The following is a 25,053-nucleotide window of genomic DNA, read 5'->3' as shown; positions in this document are numbered from 1 at the left end:
TATTAAAATTTCATGACATTACAAAATGTGGGACTGAATTTTCTAAGCATTAAGGACTTGACACTGAGCTGTTGAATGTCTATACTTCATAGATATTGATCCAAAAAGGTCATTCATATCCCATTTTAACTATATGATTGAATCAATACCCAGGAAACATTTATGCATTAAGTAATTTTGCACTGAAGAGCATTAGTCCTTCGCTGAGACAAGGCTCCTGCTTACTGAAGAGGAAGCACACACATTCAGGAGATGCACAGCATGTTCACAGGACTGCATTATGGTAGTTCATTTTTTTTCCTTTTACTTTGTTTCTTTTTAAATTCTTTTTCGCCTCCATGTCTTCAGGACATAACACTCACTGTTGCAATGGTTCCCGGTTCTTCTGAAGACCTGGAGAATGCCTATTGACTGTACATGCCATCAAAACAATTTCTGCAATTTTTCCAGTACCGTTGGCCTAGTAATGAATCATACTCATTGCAGCTTTGCTGCTGTGGTTAGCATGTAAGTATGTGATCAGCTAAAGAAAAATGAATATTTTTTTTTTTCCCTCCTGCAGTGGAGGAGTCGTCCTAGGAGGAGTTACAGGTCAAGAGAGTCTGAATAAAATCTCAGAACAGCTGTCACTGGTCCAGCTAAGGATTGTAGTCTGCAACACTGTTAACGAGCGTAGCGAGCTAGGTCTAAGAGGAAGTGATGTAGTAGTAGACACAATCACCAAGATGTGGCAGAAACTGGAAGCAAAGTAATGAAAACATCAATAAAGAAAGGGATGACTCCTGTGAACAGGAAACTGCCAATGAGGATTAGTAGTAAATTTGAAGAATTTTCAGCTGGAGAACAGGTAAAAATGTTAGATTTTTAAAAATTTACTTATTTAGTCTTCCTTTATTTTAAAAAACATTTTCTCATTTATGCTCAGGATATACAATGAATGTAAGTTTTCAGAGAAAGCACTTTTTTTTTTTTTTTTTTTTTCTCTTAAGCTTAAGGAAAGGAGTTGGATGGGAACGGCTCTACATGTGTTTGAACCCTTCCTCCCTTATTTAAAAAAGCAAAAGTCAGTGCTTAATTGTTCCTATTGCTTGCCTGGGCATTGCAGGAAGCCTGTGAGGTCCCTTGAGAAACATGCAACAAAGCACATCCTTGCTTTGCAGCCTCCTGTTCCCAGTAGCAAGGAGATAAAAAGATCACTTAAGAAGCAAAGTGCTGCACTCTGAGCTCAAGAAAAGCTTATACCAAACTGACCAGTATGGGTTTGGAGGAGGCAGTGTGCTGTTGTAAAAGAAATACTTACTATGAATTAACTAAAGAGAAGAAAAATACCAAGAAAACAGAGAAACGCCTAATGTGGCTCTTTGAAGCTTTAAGGAAGCATATTACTGCAGTTGCCCTGGAGGTATGAATCTGGAATGATGTGATTTGTCTTTTTAAAGGAAGGACAGCAATAATTTGGAAACTGCTTAAAAAGAAAAAGTTCTTAAATCATTTAAGTGTGAGCTGTCAATTGAAACTACAAAGATTTTGTGTTTACAGTCATATAAAGTAGGCATATCTCTTTTGATAACTAATACAAAAATCTACGTGCTACATGCTGAAATATAATTAGCATTATGGCCTAGCTAACTTGAAGCTAAAGGTCAAGCGTTCATGGAGTGATGCAACTATGCTATTAAATCAATACACAAGACCCTAGCAGAAACCCCTGGACAAATGTAGCCATTCACTTTTTGCCAATATGTTCTTTCTCCTTCCCACTGTTCCTTAGGACACTGTATTTTCTTTCTGCTAAAATATTTTGCTTTCTAACGGATGGAGTAAAGGGATGTATGACAAGGTAAAATTTGCATTCAAAGGGGACCAAGTATCCTGTTGTTTCTACTGGTCACCATCCTGTAATGCTGTATTCCTAATGCAAGAGGGTGCTCTATAGACATTTTATGTGCAGCAAATACTTGGCTTCAGAGGAAACTTGCCCGAATGTTACCCTGATAAGAACTATTGTATTTTCCCTTGTGACTGCAACTGGGCAGAGAGATAAAGAAATGAGTCAGCTGTGTGCATCCGGGAGTGAAGTTACCTTCCTGTAGGTTTTACAAAGACATCCATAAATAATTATAAAATATTTAACAGGCTTTTATATGTGAATCAATTATTTAATGTTAGCCATTCACATTTGTTCTGTGGAACATGAATCAGGACTTGGACTGGTGATATTTTTAAAAGCATCTATGATATTACATATATGTTTGATATTACATAGTGCAGCGTCTCCTGGTAGATATACAAATCCTGCAAACCCTATACAGTTCAATTTCAAGTCAAAGGCCTGCTTTAGTTCTCTGTGCCACCCTGTACCTAGCAATAGACTATGGAATCAGTTTATTCCAGAGATCAGAAAAGGTAAAAGCAAAAGGAAAGGTAGAAGATATGAATAGTGTGGAAGTGTGAAGGGGGAAAATAGTGGTTTCTACAAATGGTTTGTTCTGTGATTCATGGTATTCTGGCCTGTTACTACCTTTTTATTAAAGAAATCATTGAGACCATGATGAACATATGCTAGAATGAATTTGTGTCACATTTGCAAGAGATTGAGAATGTGCAGTAACTTGATTAGCGACTTGGAGTGGATTTTTATTTTTGACATCTTGATAAATTTCAGAGAAGGATTTTCTTAAATGGAAGGTATGAGAAATCCCGAAAAGGAACATTTTGAAATGACCTATTGACAAAATGCTTAGAATATAAATATTTTTGTCTTTAAGAAACAGGCAAAATAATTCATTAATTTCAGTATTTCTTGAAGATATACACATGTAATATGCAATATCTCTTTTTTAACATTCTTCCTAAGTCCTTGCAAAGGCTTTTCAGTGCATTGTGTAACAGAACTGGATTTTCTTCTCAAGTCTGGTTCTCAATACATTCCTAAATAGAGTTTTTATATAGTTGAATCAGAAATGTGTTTAATTTCCATTGATAAGGTAGGTGAAAGAAACTAAAGTGTGAATGTTTCTAGATTTGCCCATCAACAGGCAGTTATGTTCTGGATGCAGCACTCAGTAGTGCAAGCAGCAAACTGAGATTTGGGCACTGGATCTGCATGCAACAACTTGAATACAAAAAAGCACAGAAATGTGATTTGATGAGATTTTTGCTGTTTGCTACAAGGTGATGAGGTTTGCTTTCCTTTAACGTTTGTCAGTTTTTAAGTTGGAGTGACCTAAATACATGCTTTCTCTTTCTAAAATAATTACCATTTAATATTATACTCCAGAGTATGAATTAGATTACAGTTAAAAAAAATCTTCTGCCTGAAAGGCAGAGAAAGGAGGTCACTGAACAGAGCAACATTAAATCTGAAACTCTATGGTACAATAATAGAATAAAGAGTAATGCTGACAGGGACGATGCTTTTGCTCAGGCTGCAAACAAAATGCAGCAGTAGAAAAAGGTGGACAGAGCCGGTTTTACACGACACAGAAACCTGGTTCCAGATGCTTCTTGTTGGCACTGAGCTTGTAACTCTGAGAAAATTTTCAGTTTAGTATCAGTCTGTCATATTAAAAGAATAAAATTCCTAGAGCTGTCCAGAAGCTCAAACAAACCACTGGCCACCTTGTGAGATTGGGTCTGTTTGTTTGTTTAATGTGCTCCATTTTATTCAGCCCTATTATTTGACCTTGCCCACAACTATCTTTTTTATCATATCCTAACTTTGCATACAGGAAGTGTCTCTCAGGAAAGTTGTTACTAATTGATGTCATCTTGCATCTTTGCATACAAGTGCAAAGGCACTTTGTAAAACAGGTCTGTGCTATGTAAATATTTACAAGCACTACTTCTAAGAATGTTAAAAGGAAAGCCTTGTGATCACACAGTAAACCTTGTGAAAGGAATTGTGGGTGGTAATAGGAAAATATGCTAGTTTAGCAGATTCCCAGCCATATTCTCATATGATTTGACTGCATTCCTGTCTACCAAACAATATTTTTGGCTCCTGGGCTTTAACCTACTTAACATATGAAACTATGTTTCTTTGAATGTACTTGTCAACCTACTTTTAATTAGTTTATATTAAAACTGTAGGCTAGACATGGCATGTTGATGGTATATTATAAAGCAGTCAAGTTTTAAAACCAGAGTTGGATGCTGACAGAAGATTCTCTGCCTTTTCTGCCCTAGTGATTTTGGATATCTTGCATATTATAGGAGTATTTTTTTAAGTTAAAACCAAGACAAAGCCTGCTAAAGCTAAGTAGAAGCAGAAAAGGGCAGGTCACTGTCTTGTCCTCACTTGGAGACCCAATTCTGGGTGTATTTTTTTTTCCATTCCAGAAGGAATGAGTGGAGCACATGATGAAATAGATGACCTTCTAATTTGCCCTGAAATATTCAAGATGATGTTGACTACAGCTGCTCTGTTAAGGAGCCCTGAAAACATATAATTTATTTAGCCTAAAAGCAACTGTGCTGTGTTTGAACCTTTTAAAAAAAGTTGCTATTTAAGGCTGGTACTTGCACAGGATACTACTTGACACTGTACTGATGAAAGCTAGATCACTCAAAAGAGCTTCCAGCATGGCAGCAATATAGCTGGCATGTCTTTCAATAAATATTCAGAACTGATTTGCTTTTTCTGTCTGTATGCTTAATTTTTAATATTGTCTCTTTTGTGCCAAGGGTTTGTTTTAGGGGGTTGTGGGTGGTGGTATGATTTCATATTTCTCTTATTTCTATAACATTACAGATAATAAAATCAAGCTTATACATCCTGCTTCTTCTAAAGTCACTGTTATAAGCAATTTCCCAGAATACCACTGCAGGGATTGTGCTTGGTTGAATGTTTATAAGGTATCTTTTACTTTCATAAATTTTGTTCTAGAAAAAACAAGTCTACTACTGGAGAGCACCATACCAGGCAAGAATGAATTTCTTTAGAAAGGACAATGTATGAGAGCAAATAGTTAACAGAACTCACTGGGGAAAGGTGTTTGTCTATTGGGTATCTTGTATAGTAACATAAGGAGTCAGTAGTTCATTAGTGCTGAATACTAATTGCATACAAAATAGTTGTTTCCTGTGTCCATGAAAAGCTGTTTAGCATTAAAAAACTGAATGCAACATTTATGAGTATGTAATTATATAGAGCATAATAAATATGCACATTATACAGTTGGCTGAAGAGAAATATGTAGAATTACGTGTTCAAAATAATTTGGCAAATGGTTCATGTGAGCTGTTTTGGCTTACGTACTGACCGTCAGGAACTGTCTTCTGTATCAGATGCTTTGATAAATAACGGCTTACAATTACGCTGAATGATTAGTTTATAATTTCCTACAAATCACACGTTGTAGATCCTGCTCCACAGCTTTCTAAAATGGCTGTGTGAACTCATGCATATATTCACAATATTCAATTATTGACAAATATTTGTTTAAAAATGCAAATTGTGCACAGAATTTTCATCTTGGCTATCTTAGAATTTCACTTTTGGTCCTAGTAAACAAATTACTGTACGTACTCTGAAATAGCAGGGATTTTAGTATTGCTTGACTAAAGGCAGAAACGTCCCTTATGCAAATGCCAGCCAGCTGTGAAGTGGAGCTCCTTGGTGAGGTAAGTTCTTTGTTTTCAGTTCTTTGTCCAGCTACACTTAGCCACCATAGGGCATGCCAAGAGGAGAGCTGCATAGTGGGGGCATGATGGGAGAGAGTAGGCACCGGGGACATGTGGCTCTGCTCCACAGCACTGAAGGAAGAATAAAGATAGTGACATGCTTGATGACTGCTGAAGATGTGCACTTTGATGGCAGAGTGGAGTGGGAAATAGAGGTTAATGGAAGAACAGAAGATGTGCTCAATGGACCCACATTCATGCATAATTAATCCTGTCTTAGAGGTACAAACATGCTTAACATCATTCAGGTAAACACTGAACTACTTAGTTTTCTAGTATGTCCTGAGGACTTTCACATTTCCATTTAAAGCAAAATGATTACTTTGTAATTTTTCAGTCTCAGAGCAGAGAAACAGAAATCCTGCCATAAAGAGGAATAAAGGTGTTCAGCTAATCATATTCTACATCTGTGATTTCTGCTTTGCTGGGAGGAGATTTTTACCACTGTATAAAAAGTTATGAATTCATGACACCGATATAATCTGCTTTTTCTCTACTCTTTGAACCCATGGAAAATGTAAAAATTCAACCATTTCAAATACAAAGATTTTAACAGATTAATCAGTCAATTTAACATGGATTAACTAAGATTCCCAACATGCTTTGGAGGGCCAAAACTTGCTGCTAAGTGACTCAAATTCACAGCTTGGGAAAGGGAAGCTCAGGCACTGGACATAAGGCACCAGCTGAACCTCATCCCATGGAGACTGGCAGAGCTCAGTGGACTTACAGATGCGCAGTTGCTCATTGCAGAAGTATCAGATTTACTAATTTTTTAGATTGCTGCCTTAGCTCAAATCTAGTGGAAGTCAGATTCCTCACTGCTGACTTCTGTATCCAAAAAGTTTTTACATTGATGGGGATTTTTCACTTAATGTGGAAAAATAGCTGTGAATGTTAAAATCTATCTTCCATTCAATACTAATAAATTTTGCAGAAAGTGTAATGATGCAATTTACTCAGCAATAGTGAGACATGAATATTTTGCTCAGACATCACACTGTCCTAACGTGTGTCTGTGTGACTCGTGATTCAGATTATAGGTGGTTTGAATTGCCTTCTATAATGGCTGTGTTATGTGTCTCCATTGACCATAAAGAGAGCTTTTGGGGATCAGATTCTACCTTAGGCAATTCATTCGTGTAGAACAAAATACACAGAAAGTTTGCTTCTCTGCTCACAGTGACATTCCCAGTCGGTAGGGCAGTCACTCTCACCCCCCAGGAAAACTGCACACAGCTGCACTGCCAGACACCTGCTGTGTCTCTGGGTGGCCCTGCTGCCACACATACTTGTAGGCTCCCCCCCGCCCCCACCCCCCCACCCACCCACCCCCGCTGCAGATCCCCACACACAGCTCCAGGAACTTTCCTCCTTCTTTGCTGAAGGAAATGCTGGAAGACTGATTTTCATCCTGGGCAGCATGTGGCAATCATTAACAGTTTTCTGACTCATCAGAATATTCCATCTTCATGTAAGTAATGTATACTGGAAAAGGAGAATGAAATGTCAAACACATCCTTTATAAGATAAAATTAAAACAGTCATATGATGATGCAATGGGACCACCAAGTGCCAAATGTGTACTTGTAAGGGTTCTAGATGTATACAGAAATTTATAAGGCTACGTGGTTAAGCAGCGCACTTATTTTCCTACTATGCTTTTTAAAAAAATTCTAAGCATATACATGCATGACATTAACAATGCAGTGACAGAAAGTCACCAAACTGGAAAAAGACAAATGTGTGTTGCTTATTCTTTTTTCCTGTTGTTTACATTCATTTTTACTCCAGAAAAATAGAAACAAGTGCAAAATATGTACTGTGGAGTAAAGCACCCTGAAGGCATTTATACAAACCCATCCCCTTACTGTCATTGCACTGAGAAGCAAGTGGAAAGATGAGATTCCTCAACGAATGCAAAACAAGAGGCAGAAACATAATCTCATCTTTTCTCAGCAAGCAGGAAAATCTCTTGCACCATTCTCTAGTGCTGGAATTAATCAGCTTCTGAATAATACTTTCAGACTGCTTAGGAAGATGATTGTATGTTAGAAAGTCTCAGTTTAAGAAGCCACTCTGCAAGTGGATGAAGGAAAGAGAAGACGATATGGGGCATGCTGTACACCAGTTCAAGGCTCTGTTTTGGAAGAATTGGCTCTGCCGTGTGAGGCAACCGGTGAGTTTTTGGAAATCATAAAAAAAAAGCAGTTTTTTAAATCTTCTTTTAATATCTGTTGGAAAGATTGTACCTATTGGTTTCCCTTTTTTTTTGCTGCAGATTGTTAAAGGTAGGCTGGCTGCAAGTGGTTCTTGTTTTGCCTTTGGTCACCTAATTGTTGGAAATACAAGTAGAGAATAACACTATATTTTAATTCTGAAATAGCCGAATACATCAATGCTCCCCAATTTGCAAATGAGATAGGAAATCTCATAAAAGTTTTGATGAACCACAGCTTATCTTTAAATTATCCATGGATGCTACCAGTGCTTCTAGCAGTGGTGAGGATGAAAATAAATTTTCTTCACATTACAGGTACTCATTTGTAATGTAATAAAACTTGCAAAAATGTGATAAAAATCTAGATATGGGGGAATGCAAGGACTGTATGTTAAAATTGTATATACTTCTAAATTACTTTTCGTACCCACTTTACAAAGCCTAATGTAACCTTTCAAATTCCAATATGCAAAAGAACGTGGCAGCTACTTCAACAGCAGTCAAAATTAAAATAATACTTAAATGTGAGATGAGATGTCATTTGCTTTTGCTGTGATTGATGTGATAATTTAATATAGAAGGAAGTGAATTTTCTCAAGTGAGCTAAATTTTTTTGCGGGAAAAAAATGTCACTTCAATTAATAGTTTCTCATTGATTTCCCTTGTCTGTGATGATCTGGGGATTTGCAATGAGGCTTCTTGGTTGCTTCAGATAGGATTGCCTCAATTAAACATACAGCTTTTCATTTCAGAAATATTTCACTTAAATAAAATTGTGATTTAGAGAGACAATTTCTTCTCCAAATGATTTCAAGTGATGTTTTTTAATATGAAAAGTATTTCTGGGAGGGATACTGTTGGTTATATTCTTATTCATTCCTAAACACTTCTCTATGCTGCCTGTCCCTTGTATGTCAGGGTGCATTAAGCAGCTTCTCAGTATCTCCTGTTTTCCTCCATACTGATCCATTTCTCTTCTTTCTCTGCCTAGCTTTCTCTCTCATATATTTAAGGATGAAATCTTCATTTATGTACGTTTTCATTTTGCCTAACTGGTAGCTTTCCCAAAGAGAGAGCTCACTGAGATGCATACTTCCCCAAACTAGGAATTACAGTGAATGACCCAAAGGAAACTTAATTCTGCCTGTTCAGAACTAAAAGCTGCCCTGGGAAATTTTCAAAACTTCCTTATATACTCATTGTGCAAACACTGAGCTGTGAAGGTGCTCCATATGCAGTTATGCAAGAAGAAATCCAGGTGGATTGTCCACCTACGCAAAAGACAGGTCAGACCCTTGTGAATCGGAACAGAAAAGCATGTCCTGAAAGATCTGATGTGCTTCAGCTCTGTATTATATTGTGTAGGTCTATCTATAGAAGGCAATTGTCTTCCCATGGTTATTTATCAGCAGTCAGGACTACAAGACAAGTGTGGTCTGTTGAACTAACGATGTGTCATGAACATCACATTGTATTAGTTAATATTACATGTGAAGGGAGTGAAGGGGCTATGAAAGACATTGTGTTCTGTAAAGAGTAGGTGTTTTGACTGAATTCAGACAGGCATCAGTGCCTCTTATTAACATGGTTCAAAGGCAGCAGAGAATAATATGTACATTTAGACATCAGTTGGAGTTTGAAATTGCAGTTGTGTAGAAGATACCTTCTCATTTCTGTTTTCAGAAGCTTTTGCTCCTGATCTACAGATTCTGGAAGCTCAGGAGATACATAAAAAACTTAAGTAGTAGAGTTGCCTGTTATCACTGCATTTTTTAAATATTGTTTATATAGTATTTATTACAGTCCAAATTTGCTACTAGGTAAAGAAAGAAATGTGATTCCCAAATTCTCTTGTTCTGATACCTTAATTTAGAGGAGAATTGGGATTATAATCATGTTGTGAAATGCTTTGAGTGTGTAGTTGCTAAAATGGCTATTAAAAGAAATATGAAACAAAGACTATCCTAAATCTATGCCTTTCTTTAAAAGCTGTTACTATTCATAATTTTCATCTTGGATTAATGTTAAGTTCAGAGAAAATGCTGCCATAATTATTTCTCTTCATCTGTCCCTACACTGTGTCATCTTTGCCCTGCTTCTGTCCTTTGCAGTTCACACTCCTTTCTTCCACACTTTAAAAGATATAAACATCCCTAAAAGTTGCTCACTGCTGAGCACAATGTTTTGCACATGTATGTTTTTGCATCAGTGCAAAACAATAAAAATAACAGTGAACAGTTACAAAGTTGTCCGTTTTATCTGTCAGATCCTAAAGCTCTATTACCAAATTCACCATTCCTCCCAAGCGCAACTCACAAGAATGGCATGAGCTCTCAGATCCCAGTTCCGCTCAGTGCCTGGTCAAAGCAGCTGCACAGGGGCTGCCATCTTTCAAATGCCCTTTTTTTGGACCTTTTTCTGTTTGTGCCTTTCCTATTTGAACATGAATATGCCTTACAAAGCAATATTACTTCCCACCTTTACCAGGAATAACTTGCTCAGTGAGATCAAATTTTCTTGCTTAATGTCTGCAGCATGCTGATGGTTCATTGAGTCCTCCAACCTATTGTTGCCTCTGCAGCTGCCTTCTCACTTCTTGTACTTAACCCCAGATTCCTCTTTTATCATGTGCTCTGCTAGAAGCCAGCTGAATGGGATTTGCTTCATTTGTCTAAAAAAAAAAAAATCATTAGTTTATCAAAAGACAGGACTGCTAAGGGCTCTTTTGGGGGGTTGGTGAAAAAACCCCCAACTATTTCAGACTCCCTCATGTCCAAGCATCAGCTACGTGGTTGCTGCTGTTGCTATACAGGCAGTGGTTGTGATGGTAGTAAGGACAGCTGGAGCAGACTACAGCAATGTGGACAATGGGATTATTTCTTAATATTCCTAGGTTCTCTGCAATTGCTGTTATCAACATCCAGACTCATGGTACTTTAACAAAGAAAGGCATAAGCATGTTAGACTGAGAAGTCTACCTCTGATAAGCCATTAATGCATAATGAAGTTTTGGAGGCAAATGGAAAATGAAATTATTTGTGTTCTTAAAGTGTTGTAAACAACAGAAGTTACTCTAAGGGGTCTATTCTTGGCTCACTGGTATTCTTCAGCTGCAAATTTGATATCTTTATTAAACCTTGAATTTTGTATATTCACCAAAATCATTGCTATTTAACTTGTTCTATAAGTGCAATGAGGTTTCTCAGGTGAATGGTAACAGCCAAGGAGAATGCATCCCAGAATAAGAGTAACAATTGTTTACAGCTCTTATCGTTTCATTAGATGCCTTTCTACCCCAGTGCCAATGCTAATAGCATTGTGCAATGTTCATTTTGATTCCTAGGTTTATGAAAAAAAAAAAAAGAATCTGCCCTTTTAAAAATAATGTATTTTTATATTTTAAGAATTTTTGGCTCATGTGTCCCAAATTTGGAATAGTAACCCTTCTCTGCATGCCAGAGTTTTGGATGTTCTGACTAAGCCAAATAATTTTGGAAGAGCTTAAACAAGAGGCGAGTTCTTACCTGTAACTGTTCTGTACCTGTCATACCCTACAGTGTTACAGCCTGTGTGACTTTTCTAGTCACAGAATATTCTCTTGTATTTCTAGCCAGATGACACTCAGTTATACCTATGAATGGGTGATTTCTTCTCCTTTCTCTGTTTTGCTTTCTACATACCATCAAATAATCCAGCAGCAATTCTCAGTGGGTCGAACTATTCAAGTTCAAAATCTAATTGCAGACAAAAAAGCCCAGGAACAGGCCAAAAACTATTAACTGAACTCTACCTGAAATAAATTAACTTCTTTGGCTCCATCCAAAGTACACAGAGATGTAGAAGAACATCACTCAAAGTTTTAGGCCAAGTGATATACCACACCCCATGAAAGTTGCAAAAGTGGACCTCTGGTCACCTGCTATGGTATACCAAGGGGAGTGTCAATGGAGAAAGTCCAATTAATTTCACAGCTATCTTAAACATGAATGACTGATCCTTAATGCAGCCTGAAAGGGGAAATGGTAAGAAAAAAGAAGGTGCAGACCGAGGGTATTTCTGTACTTGTTTGGGTGAACTAATCTAGATTTTGAAGTCAGAAGCTTGCCATATTCTGAATTGATGGGAAATTTGTTTCTCCATTAGTAGGTTTTTTTCGGTCTCAGTTAATGGGAAACATAATATGTTTTCTGCTTTTCTGTTTTGGTAAGCAACTAGAATAGAATTTTTCGGGTATCATAACTCCTATAAAGCTGTTTGTACAAGCTCAAATGCATCACACAGTGCTAGTACCATGCTGTTCCTCAATTTTAGTGATAAGATAGCGTGATATTTTTGATCCTAGGTCTAATTCTCCAGATAAGTTTAATAAAATCTGTTCCATCCCTCTGGGAAGGCCTTTGTAATGATTAAAAGCCTTCAAGTCTGTCCATTCTCTGCTTTGTAGCACAAATAAATCCCTCTCACTAACATATTTAATCCCCTGCATTTTTTTGCCTGAAACCTTCTTACTAAGTACAAACAACACATTAGATTTCCTTGAACAAAGAGGTACTATCATCAAGAAGTGTCCTAGTGAAATGCTGCTCCAAATTCACATCTTTTTTAGTAAGGCCTAGATTTAGCTCTATGCAGTAAGACTAGCTTTTTTTCTTAACAGTTTGGATACTGGTGACTAAGCCAGCAAGTAAAACCATTCCTGTTCTTCCCACATCATTAGCCCTTGTTAAATATAATGAAGAACCTCAAGGTTTTTTGGCTGGTGGTTGACAGCCGGTGACAGCCGTGAGTCCAGTCCTAGGCTTTCAGCCGTAGAGCTGCCTAGAATTAGCTGTGGCGGCTCCACACCATGGCTGTATTTACACGACTTTGTGTTTTGTCCTAGTTGTTGTACTGAAAGAGCAAAAAGCTGGTACAATTATCTTAGTGCCCAGGGCTCACAAGTATGATCCTGGATATTGTGCAATTGACTTAGAAGCTATTGAGCCAACTACTCTTTCAATTTCTTTATTTTTGCTTGATCAGCTTGCAAGAGGTAAAGGAAGCCCCTGGTAAAAGTTCAGTACAGCAGGACAGACAGAGAACAGAATAGCAGGTTTGAAATCAGGCTTTGGTGACTGCCCAGAGATGGTGTCCATGATACAGAACCCAAAGGGGCTCCTCTAGCCTACAGAAAAATGACTAGGAGCAAAGAAGGGCAAGGGATAAGTAGCTCTATCCTATCTAGACATCATTATCAAATGAATACCTAAATACACCTACAGCTGTGCTCCTAGATGTCAGGGCCCTGAGGGCACTGATAGCTCTTAATGGCCCTGAGCAGCCTCACCTGGGGCAGCCACCCACACACCCAGCCCTGCCCCTACTCAGACACCAGCTGGGGCCCTGCCCTGGTTTTAGCTCAGATAGTTTATTTTCTTCCTTGATGGCGGTACGGTGCTGTGTTTTGGATTTAGTATAATAATAATGTTGGTAACACACTGATGTTTTAGTTGTTGCTAAGTAGGTTTACCCTAAATTAAGGGCTTTTCAGTTTCCCATGCTCTGCCAGTGAGGAGGTGGACAAGAAACTGGGAGGGAGTTGTTGGGACAGGTGACCTGCAGTAGCCAAAGGGATGTTCCATACCACAGAATGCCTTTGCTAGGAACGGTGGTCTCTGACTCAGCTGTACCTTTCCATAGGCTCTGCCAGTGATTACAGGACCGTGTTTGATCCTGGCTGCTCTCACTGAACATGACCACAGCCTGCAGATCTGCCTTCTGGCTTGATCTTAGGCCTGTCTCACCACTGCAGACCCACCTAGAGGCCCAGACTCTCAGCTGAACCTAGCTGGTGCTACCCAGCCCACTTGCCTTGCTAGGGTACTGCAGGGCAGGCCCTGCCTGGCAAGGGCCCCACTGGCATGGCATTGCCTTCGGTCCCCTGCCCCCTAGGGAGTTGAGGGCTGGTGCTACACCCTGACTGCCAGCTTAGGTTACCTTGAACCCTGAGGTACCAGGGAGCCCAGCCTGTGACTGACCAGGACTTTCCCCCTATAAACAACCCCATGAGGTCTGGTCTTTCACAGCCATGACCCCCTGCCTGAGCTTCTTGTGGGAACCTCCTCCCACCCTTTCCCCCAGCACTGACCTGGAGGTGGTGGTAGTATGTGTCTCCAGGGGCAGCCTTGGCCCTTTCCAGCCCCTCATGGGCAGCCTGGTGATGCCTTTTCCAAATCTCTTCTGCAGTACCCTCTTTCTCATCTGCCATGCCTGGCTTCAGCTCCTCAGATACCCCAGAGCAAATGTATTGCTCTACAGCAAGGGCCCTCTGGTTCCAGATAGGAGGTATGGAGATGAACATACAAAGAAGGAAGGCTGCTTCCAGGCCCCTAGGGGCACTGATAAGCCTTAAGAGCCCTGATCAGCCTCACCTGGGGCTCCACCTGGGCCCAGAGCCCAGTTGAAATGGGGCTTCCAGGCCCTCAGCTCCTGTCTGGGTGGATGCTCCCCTGTTCAGCTCCTGTGCTTGGTCATGCTCTAGCTCCATGTGCCTCAGGGAGTAGCTGGCCTTTGTGGCTCCCTAGAAGTTTGAAGGTACTACACTTCGTGTTTTTTGGTTGGCTTCTATTTGGTTTGGAGTGTGTTCAATTTAGATAAATGAAAATTTCTCTAAATTTCAGGAAGTTTTTCGTTCCTTGTCTCATGTTCAGCAGAAACATCTTTTTCTGCAGGGAAGACTGCCACTGGATGTTGTTCTTAAGTATTATGTTACTTTTCTCAGGTATTTTTCTAACGTACCCAAGTTTAGGAATCACTTTTCTAGTGGAATTTGATTCAACTCTGATATTTTAGAAATAAAAATCCATTATATGCTTTGAAGAAGTTAATAAACTCTAATGGGAGAACTTCAGTGGTGTTCTTTGTAATTTGTACTACATTCCTGTTACAGAGTTTGGTATTCACACCTTCCTAGTACTTTTATCAATAAATCTAGAAGTCCTTGGCTGAGTGGCAGTTTCTTCCTTTTTGCAGCTGAAAATTGAGTCTATTGTTTATGTTTGGTTGGTTGGGTTTTTCTTCTTTGTGTAATCCGTTTGGGGAGTTGCATCCTCTCCACAGAGGTGCAAGCATATATCATGTGTGTGCAATTTGCTCAGAGGAGACATGCTCAAGACCCACGAATCCCACAGTGCACTGGCTTGGGTGCCTTTTCATTGTGGTCCTGGAGGTGGGAAGGCAGGGAAATGTGAAGTGTGGTGGTAGGTGACCTCAGGCCTATTAGCTTGGCCTCGCAATGCCTTTCTGGAGGTGACAAAGGCAGCTTTTGGAGAGAGGCAACTGCAGGTGAAAGAAAGGGTGTAATGGCAGCAGTCAGAGACCCTGGGAAGGACAAGGAGGTACGCCACCAGGCAGGGTTCAGGGGAGCATGAGAAGTTGCAGCAAAGGTGCAGAATGCTGCTAGCTTCTTAGGAGATATGGGAAATCTGTATGTAACTATCGTCATGTTGTCAGAGTCACTGTGTTGACCAGTGGGAAATATCTACAAATAGAAGTGATAACTACTTTTGTACTCTGAAAGCAGTGTATTTGGCAAAGTTACAAGGACTTCAATAGAATTTTTAATTACTAATTTGCTTTTAATGATCTTATTTTCCCTAAGTAGTTGTAGAGGGGATACTTATTTATATTTTTTTAATTAAAAGATACGTTAATTTTAATTATTTTTCCAAAATCCTGTTTCTATAGTACTCATGATGTCTTGATTTCCCTTCTCAGGTCCTGTCTCTCACTGAAATACTCTGGCCATGCGTGCTTTTCTTGATTCTGGCTGCAATCCGCTTCCAGGAGCCCCCAAAATACAAGGAAAACTGTATGTTTTATTTCACCTCTGTTCTATTTTGGTTGCCTCTGCTTGCAGAAATATTTAGGTATTATTAAAGATATTCTAGAAGGGGAGACTTACATGTAGTGGAGTCAGTGGAAAGAATCCTATAGTGGTATTGTCTTGTCTAACTGTGGGTCTGAGCAAGTCCTATTTAGGTGGGAAATAAATACAAAATTTAAGGTCTGATTTGTCAGACAAGTTTTAGATATTTACTCTGAACTAAGGTGCGTCACTTATGTTTTAGTTGTACTTATTCCTTTCTGTTGAGTAATGGAGTTTCAATGACTGGCTCAGGAGTAGATAATTATGCAGTAGATACTAACAGTTAGACAAGATGAATCTTACCCCTATCCACTTCCTGGGATTTTGAATGAATATTTTGTAAATAATAAAATCTTCCATTTCCATCAACACTTCCAAACTTTTTACGACTACCTCCATGTTATAAAGTTGGTTTTGCTTTTATCTTGTCAAATGTTAACTTCATTCAGGAAAGAATGATTTATGAATTATAATCTACTCAGTTTATTATTCTGTTACTCACAGATGCCAGTAAGTTGGGGATAAACCAGCTAAATTACAAACCAATTTGGTAAAACAGTTGTAGATCTGTAGAGTGAATCATCTGGAGAGAATCTAGCCAGCGCTATACACATTTACTTTAGACTTGCTCTAGTCTGGACACAAAGATGCAGTGCATAATAATGGTTTGAGTCCTTTAAGCGTGCTCCTCCAGTACATTTTCTGCTTTGTTTTAGCAGAAAGGTGTACAATGTACATGCTTGGAGAGCTTGCTGCACTGTGAACTGGAGTGTGCTAAGTAAAAATATCTCATCTGCAAATGGTCATTCACAACTCAAAATTCATTATTTTATACATAAGGTACAGTTCCTGAGGAATGAGGGATGGCTTGATTAAGAGTGCAATTTCTAATGGTACATGTCTCAAAAATATTGGCACATGAATTTAAATAAAATTGGGATTTTTAAGTATCAGGTGCATGTAAATTCCCCGTTTCTGCATCTTTCAATTCTAAATATTCAGTAAGAGTGCTAGGCCAAATACTAGCTTTCTTATTTTGCTCTCATTTAATTCCTTTAATTTTGGTGCAATGGTTGCCAAAAGAAGGTTATCCAGAGGACAAGGGGAAGTATTGCAAGTATTTCTCATTTTTTGCTATTTTAAAGAAAGAAATGAGGTTAAATATGAATCCTATAGCTATTCCTTATGTTTCAAAATAAGAAAAAAGTTGCTTTATATTTTGAAGTTTAAATTGTCAGAACTATGGAAACATGCAATGGTGTTACTACCGTGAAAATCAGCTTTTCAAAGACTGCTCTCAAATGTTATACCCTGTTGTCACATTCTGACACAGGTTATTTTGTTTTCTGTGGTGAATTAGTTATTCTTAAATGGGACACCTACCATTGATACAACTTCATTGTTTGCAGGTGACAAAGCCACTTTCTAGGAGAAAGGCACACAGTGTGATGGTACAGGTTTGTAACCTCAACATCACTGGTTTTAATTCTGCTGCTGCTTGGTTTTAGGTTACTTAGAAGCTCGGGATTTACCAAGTCAGGGCCTTTATCCTTTCATGCGGACTCTTTTCTGTAATGTTGGTTCAAGATGCAAGAATTCTAGTTACACAACACAGACAAACCACCGCTTACGGTAAGTTACGAATTGGGCAGAGCTGTCAGCATCACACTGCGTCTTTTTCTAAAGCAAAGGTTGTCACTCTGTGCTAAGTTTCCTTTAGTGACCTTATGAATGCAAAAGGTGTAGGGTCTTTAGTCATGCCTCTTATGAATTTTTGTTTGCCTTTCTTGGGCATTTTATGCTGTTATTAGATACTGAAAACTTTTTTTGGGGGAAAATTGGAGGTGTGCCTTGTATTCTCGCCCTTTGTTGCTGCTTTTATTCTTCACTCAAAAGTTTTTTATTACATGAGGGTGAGACTGGGCAGTAAAAAGTGTATTATGCATGGATTTAAACTTTGGGTAGTTTGGGAGCACACATGGTAGGAGAAGTAAAGGCAGAAAAGCAAAACAAGGATAACTCTTAAGTAAGACCACAAAAAGCCAGAAAGGAGGAGTAGTAGTAACTCTGTACTAAAAAGAACTTGAAGTAGCCTGTAAAAGGGCCTTGTCACAGGATCCCAGAGTACAGAAAAAAAAGGGATGGACCTGAATTTGAGCTTTTTCTTTAAGAAATGTGGTAATTTGACCTACTTCAAAATGTTGAATAGCATTGAGATGCAAGGACGTATGTAAATTGGCTGAAGGATGCAGTCATAAGTAATCTTTCAACATACATAACAATAAAGTCAAACTGAGGTGAGCTAATCAGAATATATGTGTATATATATGTATGTATTACTGTTAGAAAATTGAGAATATCTACCAAAAAAGATCTTAGAGAGCTGAGCCAGGTAAGTGTGTAAGACCATTAAGTTTTTATGGTTTATTATTGTAGAAGTTTATAGATAGCAATAAATTCAGCATGCAGCAAGTTGGAAAGCTTCAATATCACAGTAATGGGCCATGATACTTACCATTTGATCTAGACAGTCTGTTCTAGTTATTTGTATATGTAGAGAACTGTTGATTAAGCATAAGATCATGCAAAATAAATCTTGTTTATGGGCAAATACCTTTTACATAAAGCAATCATTTCTTAGTAGAATTGAAATCTTTATGGTTTAAGCCACAAATTGTTATTAGGCCAGTTCTTTTATCATAGAAAATGCTTATATACAGAAATAACAGCATTACAGTAATCCTAAACAAAAATTCTCCTAGTAATAATAATACAGTTCAAATGTTACACAGCCACTTAGTTTCTTCTCCTTTCCCTGGGGTTATGCTTACCTTTTCACTGTTGCTTTGGTTCATAAGGTCAGTGGCTACAGTCTGGTGGTAGTAGGGTTGTTATGGTAAATTGTGATCTGAAGCTCCTTTTGCCTGGAGGAATGTGTTGTGTTGATGGCTTCTTTTTCACTCTAGGGTACACTTGGGGTCATTTGTGTTTGCTAAAGTGCTTTTAAACCTTCTTTGTCCTCCACTGGTCTGCATGTCTATGATACATCTGAAGGTATATGGTATCTTTTACGTATGTTAGGTATCTGTTCTTTTTTCTTGATACTTATAGCCAGACAAAGCTGATTTATAGTTCTGCATTTTAACTGACCGCTGGCGAGTTGTTTATAGCCATGGGATCCTCGGTGCCAGCCTATGCCCCATCTCTTATCATCCTAGACCTGTACTCCAGTACAATGCATCCTGTGTCCCCGCTTCTCAAGGCCTCTACTGTTACACTGGGCCTGAGTTGCTCTGCACTGATTTGCTATGTTAATCATAAATACCTCATTTTCCACAGAATGATCACTTGTTACTACTGTCTGTGTAAAACTATGGTGGTATTATACAATGACAAGTGAAAGTCAAGTAAATAGCCATAGCCATCTGGCCAGAAAAAAAATAATAAATTAAAACTAAACCAAATCAAAAGCAAAACTGCAGGTACGTTAAAACAATCCAAACAAAGCAAAGGTGTCAAGCCTCTGTGCTATGGTCTGGCAAACTCAGTACAAAGCCTGTAGCCTGTTACTTTCAGTGGCAATATTATATCGCTATGCAATAACTGTTGGCCTTTTTAAAAATTATGTCCTAAAAGGATAGGTCTTATCTTTATCACTAGTCCAGATGCCATCTAAGTGTGTTAAATCTCTAAAAAATATGAAATATATTGACTTCTCTGCATGTTTATTTATACTGTTTTGACTGAGTTGCCCAAATTATATTTCAGCTCAAAAGAAAAGCAGGAAAGAATTTCCTGGAGGCAGTCTTAGACCTACTTAAGAATTGGGGAAGTTATTCAGCGGCTTTCAATTTTTCAATGAAAAAATAAAATGCAAGCATGTATGTATATGTACATACTCAATAGGCTACACTAAGTAGCATATGGCCTGGGTAAGGAAAAGAGGTGTAAATGTAGTATGAAGTTCATTCTGAAGTCAGTCTATTCCAGTAGGTCCATCAAGTATAAATTAAATCAACCTTAGGTCTGCTCTGACTTATGCTGGCTGCGAACAGCCTTAGGAATACAGACTGTCAGCTTGATCAGCCAAACATAACTAGATCCTACAAAGTCCCTGTATTGACTGGAGAGAAGGGATGGCATAGGAACAGTAATACAGATTATCTTCCCTTTCAGGATTATATCAAACCATCGGTGGCTCTTTACAATCATTTTCAGGGACATTTTTACATCAACAATGTTGCATTTATTAAGGGTAAATCAAAGACTCTGCACAGTTTGCATGGACACTTAACCCATTTATTTTCGCAGTATGTACCACATCAGTGCTACCAGTTGGAAATATAGTTGTTGTCTTTTGGAAAAAAAGTAATTCTATGACTTCTCTTGGAACCTCCACTATGAAACCCATAAATTACCCAAATGACTATTTGTCAGTGAGCAGCCTGAGCAGGACTGCTCCTTGAGGGGAGCTGAGCCAGGGGTTGAAGTCATCCTGGTGCAGGCCATGCCCTCACAGATGTGGTGCCATCCCCTCAAGCAACAGGCTCTATTAACAGCCATTGATATAGTGAGAAGATGAGCCAGGTTAAGTCTACAACTACCTCATTAATTCTGATTTACAGCAAAATCCCTGACGACTTGAAAACCATCCATTTGTTAACAGCTCTGAAGCTTTGCTCCTTGCTCCTCTCTTCAGCCACTGCAAAAGCTGGTGGCTTGCAGCTCTTTGATGTGATTCCCTAATCTGTTACACTCAGCAGTATCTCAGAGCAGAGTAAGGAAATATTTAGGAGGTATCTTTAGGAACTCCCATGGCAAATGATGTTTTTCCCTGCTCTTTCCAGAATGTTCCACCCCCCACCTCACCTTAATGGAGCACAGAGTAAAACTGAGAGCATGCAGATAAGATAAAACCATGCAGCACAGTGTCCTATGGCCTAACATCTGCAAATGCAAGTGCCTGTGCATAGAAACATAATATATCCCCAGTGCTCTTAATTCAACTGCAAATATTGCAGAATGTGGTGGGATTTGCCCTTGCAGCTCAGACTCCTAGATCTATGTTCATTAGACTTCTCAATACCTAAAAGAAAATGAAGCTTAGGTTTTCTTGGACTTAGAACTACAAAGATCATTAAAACAATACTCTAAAATGTTGTTTCTAAGCTCATTAGTTTATTTCTCTCTATTTATCTACAAGCAGTAGCAGCCTGAGCAGTGCCAGGCGAGGCAAACCCTGTAGGTGTGTCAGAGCCCCAGGTCTGTCTCTGGCATCTTCTCCTGGATGGACCCCTCAGACCCATGTGGTAGCTCTGTCTCCTTTTGCACCTGACTGGACTCCTGGGTTCATTCTGCTGTGTTGGGGCTGTTGCTGGAGCCTGTGACCCACCCCCAGCTCTGCCTGCTTGCCAGGATTGTGGGGGATGGTGCCTCACTGGGGAGGATGTGGCCTCCTCCAGGGGTGCTTCAGTTTCTAGCTTGTCCCCCCTGCTGGGGCCATCCCACTCCCCCTGGTCACTTTCTTGTTACTGTTTTTATTGATACCTGGGCCTCTGTGGTTCTCTGGTGGAGTAGTATTGGAAGAGCTCATGTACAAGAGCAGGTGTGGAAGAACAAGATCAAGCAAGATCTAAGCAGTGACAGCACTTGCATAAAATTGCTTAAAGGATCAGATTTTTCTTTACTTATGTATCTTAAAATGAAAAAAGAAATAATTCTGCAAGATAGCTGTATGTCTGCAGCAACTTACTGAATAGTCACCCTGGCTTTTGTAGTCTTGTGCTATGTAGTTGGAAAACAGAAACTTAAGCAATTTTAGTGATCTTGCTTACAGATTGTCAGAGTTGTGGAGAAAAGGAATTTTTAACATGAGTTTTCTCCATTTTATAGCCAATTAAGAACTATGTTTTTTTAGTTCTTTATATTGTTTGGTCCGTTGCATTTTATAAGGGTTATAATAGTATGCAACATGGAGGGGAAAGATCTTTCTGTGACAGACCTGCAGTAAGCTATTTTCTGGCATGTGTTTTGGTGTTGATGGAGATGTCATGTCTCCAGGCTGTCCTGAGTTGGTGAGAATGGGAGCCAGCAGAGTTGGGGATTTGCAATTTTAGAGACAAATTTTTAATGTGGTGGCAGGGGTGAGATTGAGACAAGAGTGTGCTGAGAGGCTCATGAAAATCACCAGTCTAAACGGCATTGCACATCATAACTGAGGTCTCAGATGAACATTCTTATCATCATCCTGAGTAACTGGGTAATTTGAACAGAATTAGCATTTCTGAGTCATGGCTTTAGGAAATTGCTTTTACATGCTCAAAAAGATGCAGAGTCTTTTTGCTCTTTTGCAGTGTTTTATCAAGGTCAAAGTTTGTGTGAATGTATGTCTTTAATTTGATTTCTGTCCTCACACAGGTATTTCTGGAAATGCACAATTAAGGAAAGAGTTACCATGGATGATAATAAATTCATATATATATATATATATACACACCCCTTCTCCTAACACCCCAGTTCTAATTAGATATGTTCTCTCCTATAAATTACTAGCTTCCTCCTTTTGTCCTTTTTCTCATCCCTTGCTTCTCTTTATTGTTCCTAGTAACTGCTGCCGTTGACTTATTCAACGCATACACAAATAAGTTCATGTAGTCTTCTGCTCCAGAAAACACACACTGAAGGCTCTCTGGGAGAGTAGCAGTACAACTAAATATTTTTGTTGGCACACTGTCTGAAAATTGCTTGTCTTGACTGTCCTTGCAGCTGGTTTTGAGTCTAGTTTCTTATCTTTTTGGCAAGACGGTGACATCTTCCTCCAATTTTGTGTTGTTTGTGTTGAATTAAGAAACTAGTGATCTCTCATAGCATTCTTATTAGGAGGTAAATATCGTCCCCTATTACCATGTTGAAAATACGTAAAACTCCTTAAACTTAACACAGATATTCAGTAAATAGAACCCCTGTAATATTTTAAGCTGTTTCATAAAATGGAGCCTGATAACTAATATCAGGCCCATTGTGATTTCCTCTTCCAAAGGAGGTTGCTCCAAGAGTGACCAGAGCAAGGGCTGTGGCAATGATGGCAAAAAAGGGCATGAGTGGCAGCTGGCTGAGATTTGGTCCTGCCCTGGAAATCCCCATAAAGCTAATAGTTTAGAAACAGCATGTCCAAACAGCTGTTCTCATCTGTTGAGAGGCTTGTTCTTGGGAGTGTGGTGTTTCTATGAGTTTCTCAGGTTGCATGTGCTGTCTTCTCTTCTGTAATAGCTGGGCCTTATGCCTCTGTCTTAGTCCTTTTTTCATACTATAAATATCTACACCAACTTGCTTTTCCTGGCACTTACCCTGGAGCTCTTTAGAGCCACCATGCTCTGAGTGCTGCCAGGTATTTTCTTTGTTTCTAGTCTGTGTACCCTCTCCAGTTCCACCCTGTGTAGTCTGTGAGACCCCTCACAGGAGAGTGGCTGGTCTCCCCAGCCCTCAAACCCACAGATGCTGAAAGAACATCCCAGCTGAGCTGCTGTCCTGCTCGGTTAAGGGACAAAGCAGGAGGGCTAAGCAGGCTGCTGCTGTCTCGCACAGCACCTAGGGCAGTATGGCCTGAAGCCTTCTTTGTTCAAAGGAAGCTTTATAGCTGTCAACAAAATATTGTAAAGCTAAGTGATGAAGAGCAGACAGTGTTTTTCCTTACTTAAATTGTGGGGTGAGGGAGTTCAGTTTTCCTCGTTTGAAAAAATATTGCTAAACAGATCTCACTTAGCTATTACATTTGCTACCTACCTGCTCCAAGAACCACCCACTGCTCTGCTCACACAGTGTGAGGCTGAATGGTTTCTGGGCTGGGATTACTCACAAGAGATTCAGATTAACAGAAGAGATTAATAGTCACCTAACTCAGCCTGTGTTGTCAGATGTGCTTCTGCTATATATCAAACAGGTGGCTATAACACATAAAATTTGGTGCCAAGATCAAAAGGGTTGTTTTCTGCTCCCCCCCAAGCTTTGCAGATCCAAGATGCAGCGGAGTCAATGATGGGGGAAGAGGAGAGGCAGTTACTGGCTCCCTCTGTCATTGTTACCTGTGCAGCCTGCTGCTGGCAGGGAGGCTGGGGGGCGCCTGCAGCCCTGGAGCCAGACCTGAGCCCAGCCATATGCTCCTGTGTGGGTAAAAGTGTCCTTTTCCCCCAGAGCATTATTGTTTGCAATGCTTCTAAACCAGGGACAATTGTACATGGGGATGTAAGGCTTATGTCTAATTTGGAGGGAAATCAATGTGGGTTGAAATAGTGCCTTTATGCTCCACTTCTCTGAATACTTGTGATTGTATTAAGGCGTGATATTTTGTAAGTTTAGTTGTCAATTTAAAGTTCATCAAGTATTTAAAAAAAATAAAAACCCATGGCAAATCCTGTGGAAACTGAGCTAGGGTTGTTTTATTTATTTATTTTTTAAGTTCTGACTGGATCTGTGTTTTAACCAATGTGGTGGTTGTTATTCTGGTCAAGTACTGGCCACTTTTTCATGCTTAAAAAGCGCAGTGCTAGAAAGTTTTCAGTATGTAGTTAGCGTTCCTGTTCTTTGCCAAATACCAGTGTTTCTAGCTGTCTGAAATTTCAGGCAGTAGGTGTGTTGGTAACACTGGAATTTATGTGGTGGTTTTCAAAATCAATAGCTAAAGCCTAGCTGTTAATCACCTAAAAAGCTGCCCTTTGAGCAACAGAAACCTGCTTTTTAAAACTCCATTTAAAAGGAGAAAAAAAAAATGTAGTGAGGAATTTTTTTACTTTAAGCCGTTGAAGTTTGAAGCTGGTGAAAGAGTTTTCCAAAATCCTACTGGCTATTTGCCAAGCTGGGATCAAAATAAGCTGTACTGAAACAATCAAGAACTTGATTGTTTTAAGATTAAATTTTTTTCTCATCTCTTAGTCTAAAGTTGCAGACAGCTTGGTGGCTGTCTAAACAAATGAGCATCGGGGAGGGAGGGAGAGAGAAATGAAAGAATCAGAAAGCAGTGGCTGATTCTTTGGTTTAGGAATCTGTCTCATTAGATTTTTCTTTACTAATAAGTAAGAATTGTGCTGAAAACTAGTATTCAGATACAAATTTGACAAGAAAGGAATGTAACTCATGATATTTTTGTAACTGGTGCTTATGTGACAGTTAATTGTGCCTATAATGAAAAATAGCAATGTTTTTGCTGCACAAGATTTCACTTTAAGATCCTTTGAACTTCCTATAA

General features: G+C 39.1%; 1 protein-coding gene across 1 annotated transcript in view; it reads left to right on the top strand.

Annotated features, from left to right (window-relative positions):
• The first annotated feature begins 7,610 nt into the window (after nucleotides 1-7,610).
• ABCA13 (ATP binding cassette subfamily A member 13) overlaps nucleotides 7,611-25,053 on the top strand; it is a 211,677-nt gene continuing 194,234 nt past the window's right edge. The window contains 3 exon segments of the mRNA XM_055705974.1: nucleotides 7,611-7,864; nucleotides 15,662-15,755; nucleotides 17,321-17,444. Coding sequence (XP_055561949.1) covers nucleotides 7,796-7,864; nucleotides 15,662-15,755; nucleotides 17,321-17,444 — 287 coding nt within the window. The 5' untranslated portion in view covers nucleotides 7,611-7,795.

This window comes from Falco cherrug, chromosome 3 (genome assembly GCF_023634085.1).
Source record: "Falco cherrug isolate bFalChe1 chromosome 3, bFalChe1.pri, whole genome shotgun sequence".
In the NCBI taxonomy this organism is placed as follows: domain Eukaryota; kingdom Metazoa; phylum Chordata; class Aves; order Falconiformes; family Falconidae; genus Falco; species Falco cherrug.
The sequence above is the reverse complement of the archived record's forward strand: the minus strand, read 5'-3'. Positions and strand labels throughout refer to the sequence as shown.